Source organism: Pogoniulus pusillus, chromosome 8 (genome assembly GCF_015220805.1).
Source record: "Pogoniulus pusillus isolate bPogPus1 chromosome 8, bPogPus1.pri, whole genome shotgun sequence".
Classification (NCBI taxonomy): domain Eukaryota; kingdom Metazoa; phylum Chordata; class Aves; order Piciformes; family Lybiidae; genus Pogoniulus; species Pogoniulus pusillus.
Window position 1 is genome coordinate 21202212 of NC_087271.1, and position 23521 is coordinate 21225732.

Genomic DNA, 23521 nt, shown 5'->3' on the forward strand with positions numbered 1-23521 from the left:
AAACATAGGCAGCCAAACTTGGTAGAAGTGAACAGCAAAGTGGCAGTATGCACAGTTACATTTCTGTCTGAAAAATTCAGACTGTATGGCAATTCTCACCTCACTACTGTTCTGACAGTGTAAGATACACAGAAGAAAGGACAGGAAAAAAAATAGGCAAAGAACCTAACAAAGGCTATAATGTAGAATGTTATTAATAACAAATCTGCTTACTACAGGTCTTTCTTCAAGGTAAAGTGTAGGTCATTTTTTTGTTTTATATGGGCTGGCTGTACAGTGTATGGATATAATCAGAGGTGTGTGCATAGAGATATAGATGGATGGATGATGTTCAGAGTCAAGTCTTTGAACAGAGCAAACTAACTTAAGCGTTTTACTACGGCATGGTCAGGGTGGGTTTAAGGATGAATTAAGCAAGCTGTAGATTTAAGGACAAACTCATTCTGTGACCTGAAATTAATTATTATAACCAACATGGTAACTTAATCTCACAAAAACACGAGTTTATTAATAGGTGAAGGAGCTGAAGAACCACACAGTCCATCCAGCCCTGATATAGTTCTCCTAATCTCAGTTATGAAATTCAACACTGCAGTTTTACAAGGTACATATTCTCAATTAGTGAATGTTACAGAACATAAACATGAAGTGAATATTTGTATTAATGGGATTCAAACAAGTCAACTGAAAGTAGCATCAGCTCTAGTTATAACACATGGTGAAAAGAACCAATTTGGAATGTGATCATATATACTGTTGTACAGCAGATATGTACACTTTGATATTGCATGACATTCATAGCATATTCATAGAAAAGTCAAACTAAATGATGGCTTAAAAACTATTAACGCTGAAATTTGCTCGCTGCTTTTGTTAAGTGTTGATATTGACTGAGTTAATATTTTTCACTGTGTAAAAATACTGTATATAGTAGAAATCCTTCAGTATCTTCCACATTCAAATAAAGTTACAGTTGGTATTTGGTGTTCGACATCTGAAATTAACTGGCCAATTCTTTCTAACCTTCAGAAAGACAGACAGATAATGAATATGCTCAGCCTGGTTTGACTAGTACGCCTCTCTTGAAGACCTTGCTTCCGAAACCAGGCTCCAACATCTGCCTCATTTGAGGTGTGGCTGGAATTACTACAACATCTGAACACGGTTAAAAAGGTGGAAAGTCCATAGCCATTCTACACACTTTCATTTATTGTCTGGACAATTAAAGTACAAATAATTCAAACACAACAAGGTTATGAAAAAAACATTTACAATACTTTCCCTCAGAAATGATCTAAACTAGCAAGGTTAACATGAAGTCATTCATTATAACTAAAGTATACAACTGCCTGGTCCTAAGAAAGATTTTTTAAATTATTATTATTCAGATAGTAAAACACATCGTAGAGAAAAGATTCTGACATGCCTTCCCCACTAATGCTTAGCAAATGCATCAAAACTTTCCCAGCAAACTGCGCTCATTCATAGCAGATGATGTATAAAGGTTTCCCTGAACATTGAATGAGTGTTCCTTTAAACTAAAATCTAACATTGTTAAAGTAAAAAACTGATAAAATTATGATGCAGCCTTTTGCTTTAGTTATTTGTCTACTACAAAAGTTTGCCTCTTCAGTGTGAGAAAACAATACTTAGTCTACATGCAGTTAGTGGGTATAGCATGGAAAAAATGCACAAAATAAGCACAAGTTATAAATAACCATAACGTTTTATTACCATTAAGACTAAACTTGTATTGAAAAGATTTTATATAACAAGACAAGAAAAGCAATAGCAAATTTAACTATCAACTAGATTATGCATAGCGAGTAACTGTTTCTAGTACTCAGGGAAGAGCATGACCCTTTTTTGTTTTAAATATATAACCATACAAAGCACAAACATACTAAAATGATCAGTGCACTGGACATGGGAGAGCACCCCCTCAGTCATTTTGTTCCCTTAGCTCTGTTTTCCCCAATCTGAATTACATTAAAATAAAGACCCAGTTGTTTTCTTTTCTACTGTGCAGTAAGAAAAAATATTCACAACAAACATGACAATATATCAAACAATATTTCTACACAAGTTACCTTGATACCTCTGTCACTTAAGTATCATAAGAAAACATTTTAAGACATATACAAACGAAACTAGCAAAGTGTTACAACTTATAATAAATTAACCAAAAGAAAAAATAACTTTATATATATATATATTTATATTATATATACACATACACACACAACAAAATGACACAATAATATGCTTCTTCCCATAGTTTAAGTAAACAAATAAGTAGACTAGCCAAACTAGCTATATTTGATTTTGGCCATATGCATCACATCGGCAATTAAATAAATAAGTGTTTCAAGCAACATAAACAGTGTTCCAAATGTGCCAACACAGCCCAATTATATTAGCTTGGGCTATAAAGTGAATTTGAAAATTCTTAACAAATTTAAAGCAAATGTATTTTTTTTTTTCTAAACACATTACATTTAACTATGATACTAAGATATGTAAATAATTTTGTAGCACCTACTGCTCAAACCAAGGAAGTTTTTGATCAAAAAAATTAACTTTTTTCAACTTTTGTTCTGCTGATATCCCATACTGATGACTTAAAGAAAAACCGTCTTGCAACTCATCTCCTTGCTTTTGGGTTTTGACTGTGGGTAACTGCGTGCCTGGGAAGAACACTCTCCCGTACTGTATTTAATATTTTTATTACATGCTATGAAAAGATACGAAGATCATCTGTTTGTAGCCCATCCTTCAAAAAACAATCTACTAATCCAGTTTAAAACACACATCTTGATCTCTAAAAAGTTACCAGTGCAGTATGAACATGACAAAGTTGTCAATTTCCCCTAAATTAGCCAGTCAAAATATTTTTTCTCAAATCCAGATTCTCTTGTAAAAATTCTTTATATTTTATAAAAATAGATTTTTCTTGAAACCCATTTTCAGCAAAGAGACCACCTCTTTGGCAACATTGTTAATGTTATTTAAATTGTTATGTCATCAGGTATCCCCCTGTAACCCCATTCCCTAACAGAAGACTGTTTAGTTCACATGATACAAAAGAAAAAAGGGAAAAAAATAAAAAAAAGTTGCAAAATTATGTTGTTCCTTTTGCAATTTTTTTTTTTTGTTCCTCTTTAAATTTAACGTGGGGGGTTTACCAATCTAATTCGATCAATGTTTTGAAACAAATGAAAGAAAACAAGGAAAACAAATGAAAAAAAGAAACATTTTCTTGCTTTTAATCCCATTAGCTTGTAAAAATTGTTTTTGTTTTATTATTTTTTTCAAATGAGTGAATGGTCATCTTAAAAAGACCCACCTTCAAGGAAGGTAGTAAAACTAGCTGGCCGGGTAAAAATCCCTGCACATTGTTATCTATGTATATTATATTCAACAACGACAGCTATGAAAGAACATTCAATGCATCAAAGGTTTTTTTGTTTTTTTGTTTTTTTTCTAAGCATTATAAAATCCTTTCCTGTTCCTCACAGGATATCCAATGTTTTAATACTTAGGCAACACTGGCTTATAAAGTCCATGGTTGAATATAAGCCTTGAAGAGTTTTTTTTTTGTTTTGTTTTTGTTCGTATATATATTTATATATATATATTTTAGTAAGTAAGGATATGAAATTCAGGATTTGTGGGTTTTATTGGTTTTAAAGGAAACTTGCAATACTCTGTCTCCTAAACGGTATCCATTAAGGCTGGCAATTGCCATGGCAGCTTCGTCGTAGTTGGTCATGGTGACAAAGCCAAATCCCTTGCACTTGTTGGTGTTGAAATCACGGATCACCTTGACATTATTGACTGCTCCAAAGGGACCAAACAACTGCCACAGGACACTCTCGTCTGAGTCGGGAGACAAGTTGTAGACGAAGATGCACCATCCAGTCCCAGTGTGACCGGGGATATTCATTCCAACAAGGCTCGTCATACCATCAATTGTGATCGGAGAAAACCTACCAAGTAAAAAGAGGGGTCTATTCTAAATATATCTCTTGGCACAAGCTACATGGAACCAAGACTTTAAAATAAGTGTGCTGATGTCAGTGAAGGTTCTTGATCCTACGCCTGAAAGTGGACTATAAAGCCACCCTGGTTCTCTATATCCTACCGAAGTGGAGGGGAACTGTGCTAAACCAGCTCAATTTCAGGCATAAACACGTCTCCTTTCACAGATATGCCCTAACTAGGTGTCTACAAAGATCTAAGAAAAGAGATGCTGAAGGACGGTGCAAGTCAAAAAGGGCCTGCACATATCACTATAAACACAAGTTCATTTAAAGGGGCCTGTAGCAATTTGCCACTTATTCCTATCACTAAAATAATAGTTTCAGGGCAACGGAGATCTGATGTTTTACCTTGTACTAGTTTGCAGTGAGAAAACCCAAACGAGCTTCAAGAGCTATTTTAAAAATGAATATGAAAGGCCACTGCCAGGATTCAGATATAACAGTAACCTCTCCAGCTCAAAACACTGTTTGATTTGGAGAGACATCTCCTAATGTAGTCCTTAATTGACATACACTTCGAAAAAAATCCAGTCAAAAAGTCCTGAAGCTGGGCACCTATTATGCAGCAATCGCAGAGTGAAAACAAACAGTGCATAAATGCAATTAATAAGCACGTCAACTAATATCTTGACATTACGAGGCTTTATGTCCACAACAGGCTGGCTTTTAGGGCCCTCAGATAGTGAAGGTAGAAAGACATGCTCCTAGGAATCTGATAGAACACCCTAACTTCACCCTCCCCGCTTCCGCAGTTGTCTTTTGGAACCTGTTTAGCATCTGAACTGGGAAGCTAAAGCCAGGTAGCTGTATATGAACACAGACCTATCAGGGTAATAAAACCTGGGCAGAATCTACAGAGATTATGTGATCAACCTCCTGCTCAAAGCAAGGCTGACTTCTCAGATCAGATCTGCTGCTCCTGGCCTTGCAGATGGAAGGTCCAAAAGTCTCCAAGGACAGGAACCCTATTCCTGCAGCCCTACCTCCAGTGAAGCTTTTCCCCTACACTCAGTTAACCCCCCCCTCCCCTGCCACCGCAAGCTGTAACTTGTCCTTTTGCAGATGACCTCCAAGAAGAGCCTAGCTTCATGTTTTTTCACATGCCACTTGCAGGTAGTTGAAGATAGCAGTCAGGGGCTCAACTCTGCAGATGCTTTTGAATTTTACCATGCTCCTCCAGCATGTCAAGGTCTCCCCAGTGGCAGCTGGGGCAGCAGCCTCTGGTCCCTCACCATAGCAGTGTCACCCGTTAATGCAAGGAGGGCGCACTGCAGCCCGCGACTCAGGTTATTAATGAGGATGTTAAGCAGTATCAGCCCTCAGGATCAACATAATTTTCCTTTCATCAGTTTGAAAAAAAAAAATGACATGCTTTCTGAAGCTACACTTTGGGATATGTTTTAAAATAACAACTGCACAGAGGAAATGTCTTCATAAAAATCCAGTTTCACATCTACCTTCAATATGAGGTTTAATATCAGAACTGAATAGTAATTCCTTGGGATTTTCTGAGCCATGACTGTGGGAGCGGAGAGGGTGAGTGAGCTCTTGTGTTCTCCAAAACCCATTTTATACTGGTAATAATTTTGCACACACCTAGCAATCTGCACAGTGTCATGCAGTGCAGATTAAGGTGCCATAAGAGAAACTGGACCCTGGATAGCTGACCACCGTTCTCTTGACTTCTGATGGCACTTCGGTTGTATACTCACTTGAAAAAAACTATGTACCTTAAACTTGGCATAGCTACACTCCAATGATGCTTCTGTAAAGCAAGGGTTCACACAGTGCTGGATGCTCAGAGCTACAAGCAGCTTTCCAGACAGCTGATTAAAAATCAGTGGCAATTTTCCAACTCGACTTTACTTGTACAACATCTTTCAGTGTCTCTCCCACATATTGAAACTAGTAAATTACAACGTTTCACCACGTCTCTAGCTCCCAGTATTTCCCCAGCTGGTGGAAACAGGGCTGCATCGGACCAGTTTATACTGCTCCTTCCACCCTATGATGAATTGTAAATAAGGAGGCTGGGCCCAAGAGCTTGTACAAGCCAACAGCTTCCATTTGTTTCAAAACTTGGAAGATGGGACTTGAAACCCATTCCTGTCAACTGCACTAGTAACATACCTAAGCCAGCAAATGCTCCTTTCCTGCAATGTTTAAATAAGCACAACTCTAAGATACACACTAGCCTGGAAGTGATGTTATTGTATGATCTGTGCAATGCAGAGCTGCGTCACAGCACGTTGCAAAGCTCTGCATTTTTACAGAATCCTGCACTGATGCAAAGGGTTAAAGTTTCACAGTTCACTGGAGAGCAGCTTTTCTCTGGAAGCCTTTAGGAGCTTTGAACTATTTACGTACCACGAGCACAGGAGCTGCTGTAAATCCAAGAACATGCACACAAAACTAGTGCAAGTGTATTGACACAGATGCAAGAACCTATTGCATAAGTAGCTTTGCTACTAACAAGTGATCTGAAATTAGCGTCAACAAAACCTATGTTCCATGTCAGCACATTTCCAGCAGTACCACATGCAGGGAAAGGACTGACCCCTAAACTCAGCAATGCTGCACTACAGAAATTTGTCTCAGTGTGGTATTTTTTTGGTGACCCTACACCTGTAAAAGGGGGGTTCCTAGTGCAAGTTTGAAGATTTGCTGGGAGATGTAAACTAATTTAGGATGCCTATGAAGTACCATGTTGTGATTTAAGGCTAATATTACAGACTGACTACCAAGAAAGCAGATATATAACCTATAAAGGCAGGTAACTCACTCTTTCCTACTGTAGGTTGTGAGACATCAGAATTCTGACAAAGCCCTGTTTGTCTCATCACATGCTCCTGCAACTCCAGGGAAGCAGCAGCAGCAAAAAGCTACAGAAGACTCCCAGAACAAACCCATCCCTTCTGACACTGACTTGTACCTGAAGATACTCGTGGCTGAGAGTGTTCAAGATTTTGGTAATGTATCAAACAAGAAAGGAGAAGATCAGAGAAGCAGAACGTGATAAAATGAGGTGTAAGTTCTGACCTCTTTGCATCACCATCACCACTAAGGATGTTGCAGCTGTAACAATGCACTAATGAACACCAGAACCAGCGCTTTTGGAAAGACAGGCTGTCTGTTGACTTGCTTCTCCAAGCAGTCTGAAGGTTTGTGATTTATGATAGCTGAAAGCTAAACTCCATGCTACTGTCCACTCCTCACTAGTGCTAAGATACTTACCATACTATTTTACAGGGTGAGCTTTAAACAAAAGCTTAAACAATTTTCAAGTGTGGTGAGCAGAGCATTTCAGAAGATTAAGTAGTACTTTCTCATCTTAATTGAGAGAGATGGCTGGACATCTTATGGACATCAGGAGCAAGACTACACCTTGATTTTGCCTGCGTTGATGCTTGCGTTGATGTGTGCCGTTAGAAGAAACACTAACACCATATCAACTCATTTTTAGCTATCAAACACTGAACATATTCATGAAACAGCATATTTACAAATCAGCAAAACTCTATCACACATACGTGCACATACATGAACACAGAGCTATTTTAAACAAAGAAGTACCAAGCATCGAGAAAATTTCAAAGTATTAAACCTGTAACAAAAGAAACTCAGGGCTGATTAAGGTGCACACAGCTATATTGAAGTCAAACTTGTGAAACTAGATATAGGAGAAAGGTTTTAACACAGATTCAAACAACAGCAGTGTAATTCTGACTGCTAAATTTTCCATGATCAGGTTGTAGATCAGTTAAAAATGTGAGTTAATAGTTCTGATTCTGGAAAAAAATGCCATTTAACAGGGTGACTGCAGTTTGAATGCTTGTAGCTGTTGCACCTAAACCATTTGAGAAGCCCACCTGTAAATAAAACAAAAAAGTTGGAAATAAAAAAACCAAACAAACCAACCCCACAGAATTTGCATGTGTGGCCTTTAAAGTAACAAAACTAACTGAAGTCCAAACTTAAAAAGAATTTGACATGCTGGTGGAAGAAAAGGAGGAATTAAAGAAAAAAAAAATTAAAGTTAGTGAATTAAAAAAAAACAAACTTGTAGCACCAATCTGTGCCAACACAGACATCTGGCAATCTGTGGAATTCTAATTACCTCTTTACGCCATAGGCCATATTAAGCAAATTGTCCAGCCTGAAAAGAGAAGGAGGGTCTTTGGGTTAATGTCTCACAGATGGCAAGAGCGCTCAATGGAACTATTATTAATAGCGTTCCAGTTTCAAAGAAGAAACGTTCAACAAGTTTCCCACACATCTAAGGAGCCTAACAACTCCCAGCCTGCTTTGTTAAGTCTGAAGTTGTGCTTAAATTTCCACCACAGCCTTTAAAGCCGTTTTAGACTTGCTTCCAGCCTTAGAGGACACCTTCATTTTTCAGGAGGTTTTTTTTTTTAAATCCACTTTTTTTTTAAGACAGTATCAGTACAAAATTTTTTTTTTTTTTTACACAAATAATTCGACTCTTCACCTTATCTATAGCTAACCTGGAAATAAAATCTTTTGGTTCAAAATTAAATTGAACTGGAAATTCCAGCTCTTGGTTCTAAACGCTTTAAACCTACCACAGCCTCCCCGCTGTATTACATATATTTAGCATTAATCCTTCATGCTATGTCCATCTAAATGACTACTAAATCTGCAGAACACAATCATCTGCTTTCCATGGAAGCACAATGAAGTCCTTCTGTCCATGGAGTGATTTAGAGATAACCTCAATGGACACAGCTGTGCCGAAGACAAAAACAAGTGTAAATTTAATGTATCCGATGACTGGCTTTTTAAGTGGATTAGCACTTTTCATCACTAGGAAACTGAAACTAATTTTGAATAATTCTCTAAAGCCAGTATGGAATTCAGTTATGTGAACATATCCAAGTTTTCCTTTTTGAAGGCAGGTTTTGAATGCTAGGTTGCCTGAAAATTAAATGGAGATATTATGCATTACTAAGGTATCAGATAGAAGCAGTAAAATCCAAACGTAAAGGGTAAAACATTCTCAGAAGTATCTGAATAATCACACCAAAGACTACTACAAGGGTCTCTTTATAATAAGAGCAGATATCTCAGGCTAATAAATTTAATGATATTGCTGCTGACTGAACAGACTCAGCTTTTTTCCCGCTACCAATCCACAGTCATTAACATCAAAGTCTAAGCTGCATCAAAACTGTAATAATGCAGCAGAAAATAAAAGCATTACCAAAAAAATGAGAAAAAACAGGGTAGTCACTGCTCATTTGATTACCAGAGTAACTCTATTCTGTCCTCCCTTTTCCTATGAGCCTTCATGGGCTCTGATTGTACAGTACTTCAACCGCTTTGGTAAATACAACATGACTACTGCTGTCAGCAGATTTTCCTCCTCATTCTCCAGGAAAGAATATTTAATTTTACAAAGAAAATCAGGTCAGCCTACGCAACTAAAGCATATTTTCCTGCACAGCACCTGCCCCACACTCTTGTCGCTGGTGGAACTTCATTTCTTTTCCAGGTAATTACCTGAATCTCTGAGCCTGGTGGTGAAGTGGTCCAGGGTAGCGTCTGTTGGGAGACTGATACAGCTGTGAAAGGAGTGCCTGGCTTGTTTTCTGGCTGGGGTTATTGGCAAACTTCACAGTAATTGGTTCTGTAGCACCACTAGGCTTCTGGCCATTTAGTCCCTTTATGGCTTCTTCTGCCTCTATTCTCTTATCAAAACGGATAAATCCCACACCTCGAGAAACCCCTGGGAAGTAAAAACACATCAACAGATGAATATTTGTAGAAACAGCCTCATTCATGTAATGAACAAACTGAATGCTGGTTTTGACTTCACAAAGCACGTGACTTGTAACTTGAGTAAAGTCCTATAAAGAAAAATGCTCTTCCCCATCTGCATTCTTCAACATCAGCCCTTACCATATTTAATAAAGATTAAGTGAACTGCATCTTGCATTTTGAGAGGCAGCAAACTGTTACTCATATATAGTGGGCTTATGAAGAACTAAGGCACCTCGTTTTACACGAGAACTCACATTGTCTGAAAACCCAACTACCAGCAAAGAGGTCACAGTTTGACCATCTCCTGAAAAACATGCACGTATCAAGAAAAGATTTTTTTAACCTGTGACTTGATCAACCAGAATCCGTGAGGTGATGATGCGCCCGTATTGTGAGAATAACTGCTCTAATTCTTTCTGGGTCATTGTTTTCGGAAGGCCGCTGACATACAAGTTTGCATCTCTGATAGATGCTGAACTTGGACGGGCGTATGACACCTACAGATTGAAGAAAAGGAGAGGTAGATTAGTAATCTAAAGCCACTCTTTGCATTTTAAACAGACAGGTTATTTTTTTCTTCTTTCAGAAGCAGCAGCCCTAGAGTTCAGACGCTACCTGTTCTGCAAAACCAAAGCTGGTAAAAGATGGAAGAAAACAAAGGAAGAGCCAGAGAGACTTTAAAAATAGGCATAAGAGTCCTTCAAGCGCAGTCATGAAATAACCATTCTTCAGAGGTAGATGTGCAACTTCCTACGCATGGCTCTGTAAATTTACCCCTACAGGTTGTGGGTGCATGGATGACTTACTGTATCCAACATGTAATAACCTTAGCACACGCACAGCACTGAATTTCCAGTATGTTTTTTTGCCTCTCCACCCCTTCCAAGTGTCTGAAACAGATCAGGTTATTTGCAAAGTGATCCTTTGTGCTACCTCTGTGTTTTCATCCTGAGCTGGCAAGATCTGTTCTGGATGAACAGTAAAGTACTGGTGAAATTAGACTAAATGAACATCTGCTCAGGGAACTGTATACTGACACTCATTGTCATATCTGCAATTTATCACAAGAAGTTCCCTTGCACTATAAGCCCAGAACTAGACCATAAAATATTATGACCAAGCAAACAAGAAGATCTGGCAGAGGCACTGCATGCATGCTGTTAGAAAATTATTAAATCAAGACTCCCTTAACTGCTCTTCTACCTATGAATCATATTTATAATTATAATACATACATAAAAAGCCTTCTGCACTTTAAAAATAACACATACATTTAGAACACACACATTTAATGAAATAAAAATACTTTTTGGATAAAGCTTAATGGCATGAAGAATTACTCTGCAGCACATCCCAAATAGCGCTGCATCCAAATCTGAATATTTTGTGCTTCATCTTGATTTATTTAAATATAAACAGATCAGTAAATTCTTGCATTATGTTGTAAAAAGTGTCTTGGAAGGAAACGGAAAGGAGTGTCCCACCGCAAATGCAACACATTCAGTAATTGTCTTCTCTTCCCAAGCCTTAGCCCAAACACAAATGATGTCAAATGGATGCCTTCATGTGTTTTGCATGTCAAAGAGTTCTCTATGTGCTCCTCACCCAAAAATAGACGTTGACTCAACACAGAAAGTGATGTTAATGACTAATATTTGCTTCCACAATCTTCCCCACATAATGGCATACGAATCCTGAAGCCTCCTTACTTTAAGGTTTTTGGCAATTCCTTTGCAACTTGCTTGTTTCTACATAACCTTTTTAACCTAACATTTACAGAGAAGGCTGAAGGGAGGTGGTGGAAAAAAGTTAGGGAAAGAAATGTGAAAGAGGTTAGATAAAACACTGTGCTCAGACACAGCACAAAGCCTCAACAGATGCCAGGTGCAGATAAACCTTCAAGTGCTGAGATCAGGAGAAAAGTGAGAAGGGTATTAGGCACAAAAGCAGTTTTCACCCTCGGCGATTTAGGAGCTCACAGCCCATAATCTCCTGACGGGGTGCAGTATTTAAGTCACTTTACTCACTGGTTCCATACACCCCTCTGACTCTCCAGGTCCAGAGCACACAGAGCATTGCTCAGCTTTTATGTAACCCAGTTTAAGGCAGGTACATGGAGAAACCAGGGATAACTACGCTACCATGCTGGAAGTTTGGTTTTGACAGCGCTTGGCTTGGCAGTCTCACGTCGATGGTTCCTCACAAGCCTGTGCTAGGGTAAGTCCAAAAGGCAGCACTGCAAATGCTTTACCTTGAAAAGGATACTGTAAGGGCGCAGACACCCACAGTTTAACCTACTTTAGGAATAACAGTTTAAAAAACACTTAAGGGCCTCTCTAGAGTTGGGGGCAGAGACCTTACCTATTCCTCAAAACTGAGAGCTGCAAAATTAATAAAGTTCCTGGGAAAACAGCCAGGGGTTTCCTCTGGGTTTTCTCACTCTGGCACATTCATTAACCAAATGCCACATTACAAGGAAGATGAAAAATACTGGGATATGCAAAAAACCCACGACTTCCCAGAGCAGCGAGCACCTGACATTCTGCATTATGTACTTCTACATATAGGAAATGCTCCGCGCTTGTGGGCCATGCAGACAGGGAGTGGAAAGAGACTGCACAGGCTGACAGATCCATCTTCCCACAGCTCCTGTAAACACCACTCGTCGCTCGGGTCCAGTTTTTATTTCCTCCTGCAATCAAACATTCAGGTTGCAGGGGAGCCTGGGCCAAAGAACGGAGCTGCCAAAAGCAACTCAGCCGTCCTTCAATATCAAGGAGAAAAGGTTGAGAGCTGAACAGACGAACGGACTCAAGGCTACTGATATCAATTATTTATCTGCTTTTGAATCTTTTTCATCTTCCCTCCCAGGTCAGCCAATGACAAATCGATTGGTTAGACTGTGTCATCCTGCTTTCAAGCTATTATTCAGTTAGTAGTGAGGACAGGATGTCTTTCTGTGCGTTAGCTATCAAAGGAAGAAATCATCCACTCCGACCACCAGACCTGAAGTTCCTTGTGTGGTCAAAGTTAAAATGGGAGTCAAAAGCAGCTCTCATTTTGTCACTAAAACTGTGAAGCACTGTGTGAAGACGCTGCATTAGTTCTTTGTATTCATAAGAAGGATTTTTTTTTTTTGCTCGCAGCAGTACTCACCCCTTATAACAAAAAGGTGAAGTGAAAGAGGAAAGTATATGGAAATACCTGGCACCACAAAGAGCTCCAACAAATGAGCTACAGAATACCAAACTACTGTTTGAACCAGCCACTTCCCAGCATTAGAACATTTCTCCACTTGCATGGTGGCTGGAGGTCAAACAGTGATGCTACACTTCACTGTCTAAGATCATTTAGCAGTTTTGGTCACATCCACAAGGAAGAGAACAAAATATTGTACAATTCATTTTGTGGCTTGCTGGCCTCTGATGTTTTACTTCCTATAAATAGATAGACACTAACTGTGAAAAACTATTTGCTAGGATATTTATCACCTGACACTGAACACCAGCCTGTCTAAGGGCTTCTCCTCAGCACAGCCAGCCATCTCACGCACCTGCATCGCTGTCTCCCAACACTGCTGCGGTGTCGGGAGGTGCAGCGCTCCGTATCTTCCATGGCAATGCATATTTTCCTTCGAGAGCACAGAAAACACCTCCAAGTTAAACTAATTACCCTCGCTATTGATTTCTCACCCATTTTTCCACGTAGAAAACTTTCTGAAAGATTTCTAGCCCCAAGACTGTTCAGCACGTGAACTGCAGCAGCCTGGCCTTTCCAAGTCACAACCCACAGCAAAGGCGCCCAGAGGCATGAACGCATCCCATTTGTCTTACACAGGCGAAGCGCTGGACAACAACCATTTAAATACTTAACCACCTCACTGCTGCTTCCTCTAACAGATACTTTCAGCTCATCTGCTAATCCTGAAGTTCTCAAACATTAAGTCTATTTCTAGAAGCTGTCTCCTAGAATTCAACTCCCATCTGCTCCAAAGAGAAACAGCACTGTCCTTCCATAAAACCTTGTGCTGTGCCATCAGAGTCACCCTGCCCTGGTCAAAGCATCTGCAGACAGGCAACATAGCAGCTCACATCTTTCAAAACTAGAACTGGCCAAAGACACGTATGCCTTGCTCTGTGCCCCCAGTCTTACTCAACTGGGGAATATGACAGACTAGTTACTAAGTGGCCTTTAACCTGAGCATCAGCACAAGCATCCACAGGCCGAAACACTCACTTTGATGGTACCTGCAATCTCTGTGACATCTCCCAGCTGAGGTGCAATTGGCGATAAAAGATTCCCCAGGCAACTTCTGAAAAAGTTTGTATAATGTTTGAAAATAAACTTCTTGGTGACCTCAATTCTGAAAGACACCACTTTGTGTGACACAGATGTAGGATTTATTGCATGACTTCTGGGGTGAGTCACTTGACTTTTTTCAGCCCATGGTCCAAATGCATAAAATGGGGACAATCCTTCCCTCATATACTGAACTAGAAGGAAAATCTGCTTAATTTACATCCAGAAGACACCTTTCCTCACAGCCAGTTCCACGTCCTTGCCTATATCCCAACTGTGTAAAACCAGACTTGAGAATCCCTCCTGCAAAAGCTACATGCCTTGTCAGAACAGGCACACAGAGAAGCTGTCTGGTCCAGAGACTGCAGACCAGAATCTGGAATATTCTCACATCTGCTGCTTGACTTACTTTGTCCTTTCTCTTCTCCAAGCTGTGGCTGAGGGGTGGAAGGGAGTGAAAATGCACTTCACTGTTCAGCAATTCAATGCCATTTTACTGGGATTAATTATGATTGCAGGTAAGATACAATGGTCTACCTCATCAATTCAGGAAAGACATCCATAGATAATAACCTAGAAGCACTCTGGTAATATCAGAAGCAATACTAGAGGAACTAATTGCTCCAGTTCTGTGGAATAAAAAGGAATCACTGGCTAAACTGGAGCAGTTAAAAGAGATATCTCAAGTAAAAGATGCACAAATTAACAGTAAAGACTCTGGTGCTTGCTCAAGATGCAGAGCCAAATTCCAACCTTTGAACAGCACTGAAAGGTCCTTCAAGCCACAGCACAAAGGACAGAGAAGGATCTGTTAAATAAGCACTACAAAGTCCAAAAGGTTACAGGCACAGAAGCTCCTAAAGAGCATGAATCAAGTGAACATAGCTGGGGCCTTCCAGTTCCATGCTGTCTTGAGTATTTCTTGTCCAAGGCTTTGTCCCAGGCTGCAGCAGTCACAACAGATGACCCCTCTTATGACCACCCCTAAGCTACCACGCAACAGGACACTTAAATTTTAAATAGAATTGTAGGACTGCATCTCAAATATGCTGCTTGGAAATGCCTGCAGTCTTAGTATAAGGAAGAGAAGCAGAATGTGCTCTTTTTCATCCCTATGCTGTTCAAAGCTTTGCTGGAGCTCATGAGAAAAGGGACCTGATGGTGTCTGAAGGCAGGGGATGAGCCAGCACACAGGGTGCAGAACACACCAGCTCTCTGCGCACATGGGGGCCCAGTGCAATCGTGTACAGGGGAGTCTTAGAAATGCAAGTCCCTCTTTGCCACTGCCCAGAATTTCAGCTCATATCAGATCTTCCACTCTCCCTAGACCCTTCACCTTCTCTCCTCCACAGAACACCTAAAGGTTCCTCTGTGCCTTCCTCCCTGTATTTTGCCTTCCCCAGCTCCCTTACAAACCTGAGCATCCCCAAATCTCTCTGTATATCCTCACCCTACCATCTGATCTTGCACAACATTTAATTTCCTCACTAGGAGAAGCAGCTGTAAACAGTGGCCGGTAGCTTAGTGGCAGGTAGCTCCTGGGGAAGTCATGGGAGGATAGGAGCGGAAAATGCAAGGTCTTTGGCAGAGTCCTGTGCCAAGGGTACCCAACACCAGAGCTCTGCTACTGCAACTATCACCAAGCCAGTACTCACTGGCTGCAACTCAAATTGCTGGGTTTAGCTCTCCCATCACACTCCAAGCAGTTTATGGACGGGGTTCAGGAGATAGAGCTCTCTTCCTCATTGCTTGTTGCTGCAGCCCTCCTCCTCCCCTGCCCTGTGCTTCCCATGCTGCCTCCGCTGCTGAGCGCAACTGGAAGGCAATCTTTTTGACAAATGACTTTGTAGAACAGAGAAGTCTGAGGCTGCTGTTATTTGGTTACCCTACAGTGACAGGATGGTTTGCAGTTTTTGCAGACAACTACAAGAATTAACATGGACAGATTTAGAGCCTGAATTCATTGGAATATCTGCCGTTTCAAAAAATGCCACAGAAAGCAAGATAAATAGCAAGACCTTTGAGAAAAAGAGTTTTCCCTCACAGCCTTATTTGCTATTTTGGACATTTTGATTGATATGATTCAAAAAACAGAACACGAAGAAGAGAAATATTTTTAACTAGCAATAGGAAGTGTTAATACAGCAGTAACAATACTGTATGTAATTTATTCACTTAACTGGAAATTAGAGAAAGTCTCAGACCACAGAAACGTTAATCTCTTTGGTATTTTGTCATTTGATACATGACAGATCTAAAAAACAGGAGGCATAAAGTGCTCAGAGAGCCCAGATGACTTCTCTCAGCAGAGTCTTCTCCCTTTGCCCTAGCAGCATCACAGCGTGGTATCTGCTCCTGCAAGGGAAGAGACAAACCCACCTCTTCTCAGGCAACAGAGAAAAGGAAAGAGAGTGGGACAAGACTGCACTTCAGGAGGCCATTGGCTCTTTTTCACATTGCAAGTTTCCTTTCAGAACTCTGTTCTGCCCTTGTTCCAGCATGCCCCATCATGAAGCCAGGCCACCTGAATCCCCATGCAAATTGTTAAATGCTTCCTCCACATCCTCTCAGACACTGTCCTTTTTCCAGCGAAAAAAACCCCAAACCTCTACAGTTTAAACAATCTGTACCTCATGCACCACACATCTTACTTTCCTTCCAATATTTGATGCAACTGAATTGCTAGGCAATCTTCAACAGCAGCAGTGACCTTTCATATGCTTTTATGGATGGGCAAATTTATTTTCTAAAAATAGGTTCAATTTCTGGAACATACATTTACTTCAACACATGCTGTATCTTCCCTCATTCTAAGCTGTTTTGTAGAATTATGTCAAGCTCTAGCTGTAAAAATGAAGTGAAGCCCTTCTCCCTCACGATGCTGCTGCTGCGAAATGGCGTAAATAAAATATGCACTATGATCAGCCGAGGAGCACCACAACGTGTATAACCTATTACCACCAAGCACATAACACTTCCTTCAAACCCTCTCCCCAAACAAAGATTCTGTAAATAGTCACCTCTCGACTTTGACTTGAAAGGGCATCATTGACTTAAATAAAATGCACATAAATATTTTAGTTGCCACAGTGAAAAGGGATTATTTATTGTAACAATGAAATAATAAAAAGAACGTTTCCTCAGTTATTTTAGTCTGCACATCTGAGAGCAGACTGTGCCTGGCTATTTTGCTGATCCTGCTATAAAACCAGTTCTCTGGCTGCATGACTCTGTTTCAAGGCATCGGGAGAAAAAAAAATATTAAGCTGCCCCAAAAACATTAGAGAAATGAGAAGGACAGAATCTAGGGACACATGCACACAAGAATATTTTTTTAAAGAAGGAATGGAGCCTTGTGGAGCCAAACAAACAACTGCAAATATCTCCCAAACCTGGCTCATGTGCAAGGGACAGCAGAGCCCATGACTGAGCTAGGAGATGGGACACAGCCAGCAGAACCAAGGTGACCTTGGCAAGCAGAAGTAATTTGCCCCTGTAAAAGTGTTTTCAGAGATTATTCATTTCAACTTTTCATCCAAACAGCTTCCAAACAAAAGGTAGCAAGAGAAATACTACCTGTAGGGCTGCAGCATTCAAGCACACACGAACAGAGACTTTTCATCAATAGAATATTACAGATTCATTCTGGGGCATGATGCCCAACTTACACACATCAAGAAATACTAAGTGTTCCTCTAGTATTTATATACATTTTAGCCTACAAAATATGCCATCAAATCCTTTTCTATATTTTGAGACAGGGTTTTTTTAAAATATACCAGAAGCACAATTTTAATAGATGTAAAGGTCATCTGAAGTAATTTGCTCTGATAATTTAGTAAGTCTAAGGATCAAAATGCCTCAACTTTACTATAGTGACCATAGTGAGATGCTGGAAGAGGGGATATGGGGGCAACAGGCAAGCTAGGAGACTTCAGCAGCACCGAGTTCGGTTTCTCATCACTTAGCAGCCTTTTGGAAACTAAGGACTTCTCTGGCAACACGGACACTGCTGGGAGCACTAAAAACGTGATTCACCACTCAGCATGAACACAGGGAAACCTCCATTCACATGACAGAATCAGGAAAGCAGACCTAACTTAAGATTTGTAAGAGCAAAATAACATACGAGAACAAGTAAGGGCACGAGGTGAGGTGATGCTGCAATTAAAAACTGGGTTTGGAAATTGACGATTAGATGCCTGTGTGTCCAAAACTGCACTGCTTGAAAAGAAGGCTCCCTTGGGTTTCTTTCTGGCAACTGCTCTAACACTTAACTAAACCAAATTTTGTTTAAAAAAAGCAGCCTACACATTTCCCCAGTCACTGAAGAAATCATGCGGCTCCCATGCAGGTAGGTTAGATTAATCTCCTGGTGTATTAATTTTTAACAGCTCTTGAGCGCCACAAAATGTCACATATTCTATAAAAAAAAACCCCATACTAGCAAGGAAAATCCAACCCAAATAAAGATGCTTGTATTCATGAAATTTATATTAGATTAAGAAAATGAAGAAAAATACTCTGCAATGACATTTTAGCATGGGAAGTTACTGATAACATAAATCTTTATTATGATAAAAAGTTGGGTTCTTTTATTTAAGAGAAATACAAAATAACTGGAGTGGGTTGAGGTCTTTGAGGCCTAAAAACGTCTTAGATGTTGCCTGGAACCTTGGAATACTAGGAAAACAGTGACATTGCTCTGGTTCTTAAAAATCTAAAGAACACAGGCAAAGTAACACAGGTGCTTAAGAAATAGAACACCTTTGCTAACACTGAATCACAGGCAAAAAATGTAAGACTGCTGCATTACAAACATATCTAGGTATTTTAATTTCTACTGAGCTTACAGTTTATTTTATAAGATAAGTTACTTTAAAAATGCTACATTTCCCCTTATAATGTGCCTTTAAATGCAATTTAGAGAGCAACTTAGTGCTCAACTTTTTGCTAAGTGGAAACTGCTGAGTCCAAGCACATACTTCCACCTGCAGTAGCAGATAAGACGGTAGATTTTGCTGCTCTGCCTTACATACTCCTCCAAGGTTTTTTTTTTTTTTTATATTTAACTCTACAAAACCATGCTGTGAGCATTTTGATATGTGGCCCACTACATCTCTATGGGATGGAAGCCAGTCAGTCTAAGGGAGGTTCTGAAATAGCCTTCTTTATGTAATCTGTGCAGCTACTCTACCGCTTTCGTAATCCTCATTTTAGGACTCGGTCTCTTCCCTAACCAAACAGGTCAGGAAAACTTGATTGAAACAATCCTTAGAGATGCACATGAACACAAAGTATTTTTGCTTTAGGGAATACAACTCTGTCCGAACGAAAACCTTTAGTGAGAAAGTGTAAATACAACTAAAGTGTTGAAGTACATGATCTCTCTTGCAAGGTACAAAATCACTATTTGTATCAATATTTTCCAAAGTAAAAAAAAAATCTTAAAATTCTTTGCAATTTTTGGCTGTGAAGTACAAATTCAGCACAGAAGACAAGTTAAGAACGTGGTACATATTAAGAGGCCAGGATTCAAATGATCAAAGTATTTTCAGGTAAAATTGAATCTGGCTCTCCTTCAATTTTTTGATTTATAATCCTTGTGATGCACTATTTGTCAGAATTCAGGATGTGGAAATCTTCCATGAGCAGTTTCAAAAAAGATTCATCAGGCATACAGCAAAACCGTGACAGTGTAGAAACTTGTATTCCTTGTGAGACCACTAAAGAAAGTTGTTGAATAACTAATGGTCTATTGCATCAATGAAGTAAGAGACTTCAGGGGGATCTTTAATCCCTCTAGCTTTTAAAATAATGTATCGAAGCAAGGATGTGGAAATCCAGAAATAAAATGTTTGCTGGTTTTGGGAATGATGTACTCTAACTTGAGAGAAAGATACTTTCATACCTGATAATGACACATTGCTAAGAAGCTTCCTTGTCAAGATATTTCCCATTAAAATGAAAAGTGCAGCTTATGAATACACCATTATGTACTCCATCTCTGGTTATGGACAACAGCTCACTATGGCTGCTTTATTCTACATTTAAGCCTCACTGTAATGCCTTCAAGAACTTCCCCCCCCTTTAATGACAGTCATTTCGGAGAAAGATTTCATCATCTGCCTTCCTTCTGTTGTTCCATGGACGATCTCATTACTTGAGCACACCTTACAACAGAGACTAAAACAGCGAAGACGTTGCCAGAAACCATTTCAACTGCTTTCTCTGCTTCCTCAACTAAGGAAAAGTCATCTTGTGTTCTTACCTTTATGGTTTTGGTCTGGAGTCTGAGTCCATTTAAAGTATTAATGGCTTTCTCTGCATCCTTTGGATCAATGTAGTTAACGAATCCATACCCTAAACTCTGCCCTGTTGAAACACAAGAAACAAAAGGAAAAAAGGACTCAGTATTTTTCTGAAGTACATAAACTTCCACAAGTGGGAACACAGTTTTCTTGCACTATTCATTTCATCCCATGCTGTCCTGTCCCCCATGGTCTCTATGCTGCTCTTCATTTCATCATCTCTTTAAAACAGTGGAAGCCAACATAAATTTTGAACTGCTGCTCTGAAGATCCTGCTTTATAAAGAAGAAGCAACCCCCCCACCCTGTCTTCCCAGGAGTTTACTGAGAAACACATATGAAGCTTGACAGCAGCAGAATTGTGTAATAGTTTTGTACCAAGTTCCTAATAAATATAACTAGCTGACCTACCAGAGCACTAATAAGGCCATATCTTAAAAAGAAAACCAGCACACATGTAAATTTTGCTTCTCATTTATAAACAAGTGTTTAAAACGCACAAATTACGAAGCAGTGTTTTAACACTAACCACAAAGCCACTGAAAAGAGGCAGCCACCTTTGCATCTCCTTTCACTGTTCACTGAGCAGCCAGTAAATAGGAAGAGAAAGGACAGATCAAATTACAGTAGGGTAAGACCACATTAAAGCTTTCCTCCCTGTATTAGAGATGACAGCAAAACCAAAACAGTACAACTGCTGCTGTACATGGGATAGTAGGAGCCCACTTTAGCAGCCAAAACCATTTCAGCAGCTCCTGTTTCACTAGTGAGAGCTGTGTCTGCAGCAGAAAAAAGGAGGACTGGTTAGTAACTGGGGTAAGTGACATTGAGCTAGAGAGGCCATGCTGTTCCCTCTACAGATGCTCAGGCATACTGCACAGGGTTGGAACCGTGGGGCTGCAATGGGCTGAGAGAACCTGTACCAGAGAGGTCCCTTTTCCCCATTCCCAAGGAACATCAATTCTGTTAGTGCAGAGTGACAGCCACTTCCAGATCCCTTCCTTCAAGCCTCCTAGAGAAGTGATTTGGCACATTTAGAAAACAACAACTCTTGTGTTTAAGGCACACATGGAACTAATAAAATTTCAGGAACAAGCAAGCCCAAGTAGGCAGTCGAGCTGTCCTGTATTTCAGCCACACTTCCTTCTCACGCACTCAGTGTATCTGGAGAACAGTAAGCCAAAAGACAACCTGCCTTCGGGCGCTGATGCGCAGGGGATCTAAGTGCTCCTGCTCACAGTCAGCTGAAAAGAAACCTGTGAAAATCCCTCCCAAGGAGAAGGGCAGCACTTGTGGAATATTTTTGTGCACAAGAGCAGAAAGCAGCAACTCAGCTCCTGCTCACCAAAAGAAAGTGGAGGTTGGGAAAGCAGCTGCACACCAAGTGTCTTGATGTATCCCGGAGGCACAGATCCTGCCTCCTAAGCACAAAGCTTTGTTTCTTTGTCTCCTGGACTACAAAAAAGCATCTGTGTGTTTCTCAAAGTCAGATACCACCAAAACTACAGCATTTGCTGTAACACAAATACAGGGAGCACTTCTGTCTTGTGAAATCAGATCAAAGCACTAGAACCTGCTAACTGTGCAAAGGAAGACCTTAAAAATCCACAGCAACACTGTAGTTCATATGCCTAAAAATGTCAATATGCAGGAATAAGAATAAAAAGTAATCTGCTGTTTTGACCTCCAGTATACCCAGGGAAAGATCCCATCCAGTCAGTTTAACTTCTGAAGTATAAAAACTCACCCAATCTTCCTGGAGAGCCAAATTAATCAACAAAAAATATTCTTAACCAAGTTACACAACATTAACCAAGAACAAGCTGAAGTCTGACTGAGCACGAAGCCTCGAGCAGAAATACTGTAAAGATGCTTTCCATGTCATGTATTCCTCTGGTTTTCTATCCAGGATATTTTCACAGCCCAAATCCCTGTGCCGCCAAACATACCAAATCCTCCATCTATCACAGTATCATCAGGGTTGGAAGAGACCTCACAGATCATCAAGTCCAACCCTTAATTTAATTCTTAATGGTACTAGGTAGAAAGAAGCCATTGTCTAGAAAACAAATCTCTTTACAGAACAGTTATTTAACCAATTAACTATCCACAGACCTTCACGGGTACCCAGGTAAAGAGAGCAGCTGACACCGGGCCCCGGAATTTGTGTCTGCCTGAACACAGGCTTGCACATCCAGCCACTATTATCCTCAAAGCACAGACTGAGAACCCCAACAACATACACTGTATCTTTTAATAATATCTCATAGGAATATTTTCACTTCTGTAAAACTTCTGCATGGAAGCAACCACAGATAATCCAACAGCCAACACAAGCTGTAGGCAAGGGAAATAATGACAAGGAAAGAACATTTTGTAGACCACTCACTCCTTGAGGTTCTCTAGTATTATAGTTACTTGGATCTCATTCTCGCTACCACCTGGAAACAAACTATTTTCTACAACGTGGAGGATAAGGAATACCAACACAAAGCTGTCTACATAACCTGCCTGCAGAGCCTAGCTTAAGGGAAACACTGCCACTCAGTCCTGCTTAGAGTATTAGGTACACAGAAACAATTTCTTTTTGATAGCACATACACCATGGAATACATAAAACTTGTAGTAGTATTTAAGGCCTGCTACTCAGGCTGTTAAGGATGATTTTATATCAAAATGTAGTAATTGCTATGTTGCCTATACTATATTCTCACAAAAAAGGGTAGGTCTGCTCATTCTGAGCATTGAATTTCTACAAATTCAAGAAAAATCCCTTTCATCTTAAAAAAAAACAAAACCTCAACCCCCACAGCCTTTACAGACCAGTAAAATCTCAGTACATTAGCTTCCATCAGCAAATTCCTGTTGCTGCTTTCAATCACATGCCTCACTTCATACTAGTGATGCTGCAGAAAATCTTTCAGTTAAGAGCTTGTCACTACGGGGTATATTTTGTTTGGTTTATTATGTGTTTTCAAGCATCTCTCCATAACATTTAATGAAGTCAGACACTGCCCCTCCCTACCCCAGTATTTCAAAAACCTGAAAAAGAGCCCAGGAAGAAACCTGAAAAGCTTTATAACTGCTC

General features: G+C 39.9%; 1 protein-coding gene across 7 annotated transcripts in view; it reads right to left on the reverse strand.

The window, feature by feature from the left end:
- Positions 1-482: 482 nt before the first annotated feature.
- The window catches only part of ELAVL4 (ELAV like RNA binding protein 4), an 85047-nt gene continuing 62008 nt past the window's right edge, over positions 483-23521 (reverse strand). For all 7 annotated transcript variants that reach the window (XM_064147544.1, XM_064147543.1, XM_064147542.1 and 4 more), the window contains exons 3-7: positions 20395-20498; positions 10168-10321; positions 9564-9789; positions 8161-8199; positions 483-3989 (exon numbers count right to left, since the gene is read on the reverse strand). In XM_064147544.1, the coding sequence (XP_064003614.1) occupies positions 3662-3989; positions 8161-8199; positions 9564-9789; positions 10168-10321; positions 20395-20498 (851 nt within the window). In that variant the 3' untranslated portion in view covers positions 483-3661. The remainder of the gene's footprint in view (positions 3990-8160; positions 8200-9563; positions 9790-10167; positions 10322-20394; positions 20499-23521) is intronic.